General features: G+C 36.2%; 1 gene segment (V, D, J or C); it reads right to left on the minus strand.

Moving 5' to 3' along the window:
* Positions 1 to 2,626: 2,626 nt before the first annotated feature.
* On the minus strand, positions 2,627 to 8,850 carry LOC113021547 (Ig heavy chain V region 914-like). The segment is given in 2 exon segments: positions 2,627 to 2,937; positions 8,800 to 8,850. Coding segments are annotated over 2 exon segments (357 nt in total).
* Positions 8,851 to 9,050: the final 200 nt, after the last annotated feature.

A 9,050-nucleotide genomic window follows, 5' to 3' on the forward strand; every position in this document is an offset into this window, starting at 1 on the left:
CTGTTCATCTGCAGATACACCTGCTGTTTGCTGTTGTCCTTGGAAATGGTAAAACGGCCTTGAACTGACTGAGAATAGGAAGTGCTGCCATCAAGCCAGTATATGTAAGCAATCCACTCCAGTCCTTTTCCAGGAGCCTGTCTGACCCAGACCAGGCTGCGGTCTCCAAAGTTATATCCAGATGCTGTACAGGTCAGTCTGTGGGATTCTCCTGGTCTTTTAATTGCTGGCTCAGATTGTGTCAGAGTCTGACCAACAACACCTGTCAACAGAAATAAAAAAGGACATCATAACAAAATAAAGTATCATCGTAAATTAAAGAAACAGAAGAACATCAGTGAAGAGTTTCACCTGTCCAGCAGACAGTTAAAAGTAGCAGTGCTGTCCAATAGTCCATCTTGTTTAACTACAACTGCCCACTGTCATGCTCTAAGCAGTCAGATAAGTATAAACGAAAAACATTAAAATATTTGCATTGACTCCTCCTTAAAACTAGGAAGAAGTGTTAAATCATAAATAATGTTGTTTTTTTTACATTAACTAACCATCATGTTTTCACTGATTCCTTCACAGAAACACATTTAGAAAGTTTAGAGGAAAAAAAAGTAAATTGTCAGCTGTATTCAGAAATAAGTTATTTGCAAATGGATTTTTGCATCAAACGATGTTGCATACTTTGATTGTCCTGATTGTACTGAGTACACACCGTGGTTAGTTTGAATTTCTCTTATTTATTTATTTATTTGTTTATTTATTTATTTGTTACTTATAATAAACAGTTTCTTTTAACTGGAATTTGTGTGCATTTTTTTGTTTTATTATGGTCATGTGGCCCAGTTTGTGACACGTGTTATTACTGATTTACTGACTGTGAATCCTGAAGCTATACAGTTCAGTCAGTGGCATTCTTTGGCTCATATTGTTCAGCACACAAAACTGAATAAAAGTTCTGATAAATGATATAGAAAAATATATAGTTGTGGTTCAATATGAAGATTTTTATTTCCTCAGGCATATTAATAGAATTTCCTTTAGCCAACTTCTGCACAGTAATACACAGTAGTTTATTTTACAAAGCTAACCACATAGAATAGAATAGAATAGAATTCAACTTTATTGTCATTGCACATGCACAGGTACAGGGCAACGTACCTTCACATATGAAGAAGCTATTTCTTATATAGCACTTTTTTACTTCATATGGCATTTCTCATTTACCCAAGCATGTTTTCTACATATAAGTGCTTTCTATTGAACATTCACAAACATTTATACTCCAATGAAAGGACTGGAATCAGCAAACTATCTGCTCTCTCTCCTGAGCTAAAGCTACCCTTTGCCATACGGTAAGCTCTCTGTCTCACACTGGTATTATTTCTATTCACAATTACAGCACAAGCATGGTTGCTGCTGAGTATTTGTGCAGGTCTGCCAGTGGTTTGCATTACATTGTGGTAACATATACAGTAATAAACAGCTGTGTCCTCAGGCTGCAGATTCTGTCCTGTTATTGTCAGTGTTTGAGCAGAAGTGTCTCTGCTGATGCTGAACTTGTTCTTTAAAGCATCATCTTGGTAAGTGCCTCCACTATACCATATGTAGAAAATCCATTCCAGTGGTTTTTCTTCACCTTGTCTGATCCAACCTGTTCCATAGCCACCATCAGTCAAAGAATAACCAGAGACTCGACAGGTGATAGTTAAAGCTTGTCCAGGCTGTACAACCAGTGAGCTGGGCTGGATATGATCAATGCTGTCCACGCCTGTGGAAACAGAAATCAGTGTTATCTATATGATTTATTTAATTATTTAGGATTTCTGTTGTATTCAGTAGTGTGAATTGACCAAAACGTCTCACGTGATGCAGAAGCCAGCAGCAGTTTCAGAACTACAGAGAACAGGGTTGATGATGAAGTTGAATTGAACCAATGTGAGCTCTTCTGTCCTCTTATACATCACAATTATGAGGAAATGCATTATGTCAGTTTGAATAAAGGGACTGTACGTCTGCAATTTAACAATTTAATAATGAAATCTACAAACTGAATACAAATTGGAAATATGTGAAATTTCTCTTTTTTGTATTCATAATATTCTCTGGTTTAAAACATTTATTCTTTTTTTCCCATAAACTCCTTAACTCCTATAAGCAAATTCATTTTGAAAAATCAATAAAGTTAAGAAGGAAATGGAAGAACATGTGGCTCCTATGAAGCAAAGCATGAATAAATAAGAACTATCTCAAGACCTTTGCAGAGCACTGTACTATACGGTCTACTGTACTGTACATAGATTACTGAAAATGTAATAATACTAAAATCCTGAGAAAATACCTTTAAACAGCTGGAATATCTGATGAGGCCTGAAATGATCTCCACACATATGAACAACTGCTTATTAACTCACCACCATCCAATCACCACACTGTCTGAACTGTGGGTACCTCTGATAATGAGATCGTTTACATGATGCCACTGGAGGAGACCATGTCTGAAAGTACTGTAAAGAAGCAATATGAACTTCTTGGTAGCATTAGTAAAATCCTCAATATTCTACAATTGCCATGCAAAATAAATTAGGCAGAATAATGACTGCATGATTTTGTACAGCTGCTCAAACAACTTCAGTCACTGTGACTCTCGAGCACAATAATAAACAGCAGAATCTTCAGTCCTCAGACTGTTCATCTGCAGATACAGCTGCTGTTTGCTGTTGTCTCTGGAGATGGTGAATCGTCCTTGGACTGACTGAGAGTAGTGGATGTTAGCACTGTTATAATGGCTTGCAACCCACTCCAGTCCTTTTCCAGGAGCCTGTCTGACCCAGGCCATCCAGTAGTCACTGAATGTGAATCCAGAGGCTGTACAGGTCAGTGTGTGGGATTCTCCAGGCCTTTTAACCACTGGTTCAGACTCAGTCAGAGTCTGACCATCAACACCTGTCAGTTGAATGAAAAAGAAAAATAATATAGTTACAACACAAGTTGTTATTTTTCAAGGCAAAACAACTAATTACGAGTGAAAATCTTCACCTGAAAGCAGTCCTGTCTTGTAGTCCATCATATCAAACTGTGACTCTACTGATGTGTCGTTCTCGCTACTGTGAGATAAGTAGAAGTAAAAAGCATCTGAGTTTGCATTAACTCCTCCTCACTGAATAGACTGAGCAGAAATTAACGTAGTCAACACTTTTAAGTGTTAAAATCACACTGAGCTCAATAACATCCTCAGTTCTGTCACCTATGAGAAAACAGCATAAAAATAAAAAAATAAAAAAGGTACATGAGATAACATTTGAATGCTTTTAAGTCAGACTTCCCTTAAACAGATCAGACATTGTTTGTGTTAACAAGTGTATTAACTAAAAATATCCTCAAGTGGCTCCCAAGCACAAAAGTAATTGTAATAAATAAAATAATTTCACACCGGTCATTTAAATCTGCTTTGGACTGACTGAGAGTAGTATTTGCTGCTACAGCTGTAACTGTCAAACCAGACAATCACATCTACTCATTTTCTGACAGCCTGTCTGATCCAGCTGATGAATGAGAATCTCAGAGCTCTGGTCTGTTTTATTCTTCAGGCCTTTTAACCAGTGGTTCCACCAGAAACTGGCCATCAACATCTGTCAAGTCGGTAACTTTTAAAAACTGTGTTTTTTTTTTCAGTTAATGAAAAAATAAATAAATAAACTCAATAATATTTTTCAGATATCACCAATAGTAATAGTATCAACTGTTGTTCAGACTAACAGTTTTAATGACAATCTCTAACTTCTATTATGTTACAGGTCTCCACTGGAGGGGCTTTTTTAAGAAGCACAGGGATCTGACTGTATCGTCACTGTTCACACAACCTAAAGCTGCTTTGTTAGTTTTACAGTATAATTTTAAATTGCACAATTGTTGAGGACATAAATGCAACAATAACATGATGTAACTATTTAATTTATAAATATTAAAGTAATTAATAAATGAATACATGCAGATCTATCTACAGATAAAGGACATAATATTCTCTTGCTGTCTTGACCTTTGACCTCGAGCTCCAGGGATGTACAGGACTGCTAATCTTTGTACAGGACAGTAGTTGAGAGTGAATAAGAAGACACCCAAAGAAGTTTCTCTTTGCTGCTGGAAACCAAATTCATTGCCCCCAAATGACAACCAACAGGAAGACACTCGATAATCTCGCCGTCCTAAAGGCTGATCTTGACACTGGACGCCCTCTAGTGTTCCAAAAAGAATGACAACATTAGTTTTCAGTCCACATCTAAACCATATGGCTACATCAGTTAGTGATACCAAAACAGTGATTTTAGGAACCAAATAGATTGACAAGCTCTGACTTGTGTCATGTTTGTGAGCAAGGGTTAGCGCTGAGAGAGTGTAATGAATGTAATCATGTGACAGCAGTAAGTGACTCCAGCTCTTTTTCAGGCACCTGACCCCAACCGTCCAGGATTTACTTGTGAATCCATTGGCTGTTATCTTTGATTAGGACAAAATCATCATATTTCAGTCTTTTTTCAGGAGTCTATCAGGCCCAGAAAATCCAGAGCTGACTGAGGGAATACAGAAGCAGTACAGCTTAATCTGTGGCCTTTTACAGGCTCTGACTCAGGGTCTGACTCTCAATATGAAAATGACAGTCCTGATCTACGCTGCAAAAATAGCCAACACTCTCCATAATATAAATATTTATTTGTTTACCATGAAGATGATTATTTCTCTTTCTATTCAGTGTGTGTGGTTCAGCAGGAAGACTTCTATTTCCTCAAGTTCATTAACAGAACTTCTTTTAGGCTAACCTTTACACAGTAATACATAGTTGTTAATTAAATATATTTAAATATGCTACAAGCATGTGCAAGTGTTTGATTGCCTGCTGCTGAATAGTGAGTATTTGTGCAGGTCTGTCAGTGTCCATTCCATGAATTTTTCCTTCACGTTGTCTGATCCAAGCTGCTGCATAGCCGCTATCAGTCAGAGAATAACCAGAGACGTGACAGGTGATGGTTTAAGGCTGTCCAGGCTGCACAACCAGTGAGTTTGGCTGAATGAGATCAATACTGTGGAAACACCTGTGGAAACACACCCGTGGAAACACACCTGTGGAAACAGAAATCAATATTACTTAACCCTCAGGGTCTGTTAAAAATCACCACCCTTTCAGCTTGTTAGTGGCCACAAGTGGCCACCTACAGATTAGGTCTGTAATTTTTTATTATTTTTGTTTTTTTGCCATTTTTTTTGCATAAAGCTTTTAAGTAACTTCAGTTCTTTCCATAAATATAAAATAATTATTACTTTTTTATTTTTTAACCCTTTAAACACCAGTTTGTTTGTCCACTGCACCAGCTGGACGACAACCTCAAATCTCGCAATTTTATATAATTGCATTGCTACTGAAATTTCTTGTATTATTAATAGTAGAGTCTGGGGCATGTAATTGATTCACATCAACATTGATTATAATGCATTGTTATTTTAGTGCAGAGAGAGCAAAAACATAAAAAAAACCTTTCAGACTGTTAGTGGCCAAAAGTGGCCACCCCTTGTTTACATTTACAAAATGCTATAAAATTATTATATATTAAGAAAAATGTCCAGTTTTTTTTACATGATTTTTTAGACTAGCATCAGGGCTGTTCATCAAAATCAAAATTTCATTAAAATTCTGAAATTTAACCCTTTAAATACCAGTTTGAACACATAATCATAACAACTCATAAATACAGAAAATCATAAAATCCCAGTTTTTTTTCTAAATAATACATGCCATCTGATTTATTTGCTAACCATGATGAAGGTTAGATGCATAGCAATAATTAACACCATCAATGACATTTATGCAACATTGTTTTTTTCTGCAGTGGCAGAAAAACATAAAAAACCCCTTTCAGACTGTTCGTGGCCAAAAGTGGCCACCCCTTGTTTACATTTACAAAATGCTATAAAATTATTATATATTAAGAAAAATGTCCAGTTTTTTTTACATGATTTTTTAGATTAGCATCAGGGCTGTTCATCAAAATCAAAATTTCATTAAAATTCTGAAATTTAACCCTTTAAATACCAGTTAGAGCACATAATCATAACAACTCATAAATAGAGAAAATCATAAAATCCCAGTTTTTTTTCTAAATAATACATGCCATCTGATTTATTTGCTAACCATAATGAAGGTTAGATGCATAGCAATAATTAACACCATCAATGACATTTATGCAACATTGTTTTTTTCTGCAGTGGCAGACAAACATAAAAAACCCCTTTCAGACTGTTCGTGGCCAAAAGTGGCCACCCCTTGTTTACATTTACAAAATGCTATAAATGTCCAGTTTTTTTTTACATGATTTTTTAGATTAGCATCAGGGTTGTTCATGAAAATCAAAATTTCAATCAAATTCATAATTTTAACCCTTTAAATGATCAATTTAAACTTTCCCATGTCTGTTGTCTTCAGTTGTGTTAATAACCCAAAGGTTCTCACATGATGCAGCAGCCAGCAGCAGTATCAGAGGTACAGAGAACATGGTTGATGATGAAGCTGAACTCATCTCTTCTGTCCTCTCACTTTTGCAGCCACAAACTTCACAGTTATGAGGAAGTGCATTATGTCCATTTGAATAAAAGGACTGTGCATTTGCACCTACTCCTTTTTGGTGTGACTCTTTTTCTCTGATTTGAAAGGGGTTATATTTTGTTTGCTTTTTTTTTTTCAATTTTACTTGATTGTAGTTTTTGCTGCAAATCAGTCCACTCAGTACTCAGAGGTTAAATAATAAATGTCAGTCTAGTGGCTGACAACAGGTGACTGGAGTGTTTATGCAGTTCTGTCACTTTAATCAATTGCTGACTTTGCCTTTATGTGTGTGTCTGGTATGAAATTCTTTTGTCTTTGTCTGTTTAACAAACAAAAACGATGATGATTCACAACTAATAATGCCTTTGATGATTCTCTAAAAACTAAAAACATTTCTGTTCCCATGACTAAAGGCACAAAAAGATTGGTTTTGTTTTTTTTACTTAGTCCCAACGTCTTTCGGGTTTTATTTCATATTTTCTGTTATTATGTCACCAAAATATGCACACGACTGCGGTGACATAACCGTGACGGCCGCTCTTTATTGATCTGTCAGTTATGAGTAGGTGTAAGTGTGTGTAGATAGACTGCATTTTTACATGACTCATTTCATGAGTTTAATTTTTTTTTTATATCTTTAAAGTTCACACCAAGGCTACCAAATTAATTTCAGATGTGTGGGATGAAAAAGCAAAAGTAAATGAGAAATAGTTTTGCTGATGGGGATGGACCTGGAGTTGAACTGCCAACCTGACTGCTCACAACCATCTTTATAGCCTCTGTAGCCTGTAGCTCCATGCAAAATGTACTTAAGTTTAACAGTAAGCAAATGAACTGGTATAAATGTAAGTCAGGACCACCTTATGAACTGTTAAACAACTTTAAACTAGCTTTGAAATAAAAATTTCAACCAGCATGTGGTGAGCACACATCCAAGCTTTTGACTTTGACATACTTTGTGCTGCTGGATGTGTAAAGTGTGGAGGAAATGGCTTTGAGAGGAAAACTTTCATCCTCCCAATCCAGAGTGTCCTCTGGCTCATTTCATAAACCCATGTGTTACATGGCACTGCCTCTGCAGGACGTTGGTTTTTTTATTTATTTTTAATCAGACTGGGCCAGTCTGATCTCATTCTAATTTCCTGTAAGCAAAAGCATTTTGAAAATTTTCCAAAGATTTAAATTATTAATTATTATTACTTATTGTGGACATTGACTAAAAAGGCTAAGCACAGATAATTTTATTAATTCTGTGCTGATGGTTTTGGCTCCTTTAGTATTTGCAGTTTTAGATTTTGTCATTTTAAACTCTAACAATAAAGAAGTGTAAGAAATAAACAATCAGTTAAATTACATATAACAAATAGCCTTGCTATTGCCCACTTCTCACCCTCTGGGGGATAGGCTCTAGGACCCCGGCTACACCGAAATGGACACAAGTAAGAAAATGGATGGATAGATGGGTGGAATAAAAAATAACATTTTAATTCAGCTAAATAATTTGAATTACTGAAAGTTACTGAAAGAACAGTGACAATTAAAACTGTTGGCCGAACTATTCTCATCTCCTGAGTAATTAGGCCTGAAATGATCATCAAAATAAATAAACAACTGCTTTATTAACTGTGAGTATAATGAGGTGACCTTCTTGGTGCCACTACTTCCACTCAGGCATGAATTTACAGAGAATTATTAAAAATATTCTGTAAAATGTGACATCCAAAGACACCAATTATGCAAAACACATGCAACAATCAGGAGCACAGTGTAGGATTTTGTACAGCTGCTGAAACATTTTGAGTCACTGTGACTCTCGAGCACAATAATAAACAGCAGAATCTTCAGTGCTCAGACTGTTCATCTGCAGATACAGCTGCTGTCTGCTGTTGTCTCTGGAGATGGTAAAATGACCTTGGACTGACTGAGAGTAGAAAGTTCTACTGCCATCAGTGTAAATGTGAGCAATCCACTCCAGTCCTTTTCCAGGAGCCTGTCTGACCCAGCTCATACCGTAGCTGCTGAATGTGAATCCAGAGCCGGTACAGGTCAGTCTGTGGGATTCTCCTGGCCTTTTAACCACAGGTTCAGATTGTGTCAGAGTCTGACCATCAACACCTGTCAATAAGAATAAAATGAATGAAGAAAAAAATGAATTATTTAGAAAGTAAAATAACATAAAAAAACATGAAATTAGTTTTAGTGGAAAGTTTTACCTGCAAAGTAGACAGTTAAAAGTAGCAGTGCTGTCCTACAGTCCATTTTGTTTCACTTTGCCTGTCTGTCCACTATTCTGTGCGTACTTACAGCAGACAGATAAGTAGGTGGAGGACGAGGAAGACGTCTGAATATTTGCATTGACTCCACCTCAAAAGAAGGAGAAAGCTGATATATTATCAAAGAGCTTTTAGTCACACAAATAAAAATTTCAGTTCTTTTAATTTGAAACCACAAAGGCATATTTACA

The sequence above is a fragment of the Astatotilapia calliptera genome, chromosome 4 (genome assembly GCF_900246225.1).
Source record: "Astatotilapia calliptera chromosome 4, fAstCal1.2, whole genome shotgun sequence".
NCBI classification, from domain to species: Eukaryota; Metazoa; Chordata; class Actinopteri; order Cichliformes; family Cichlidae; genus Astatotilapia; species Astatotilapia calliptera.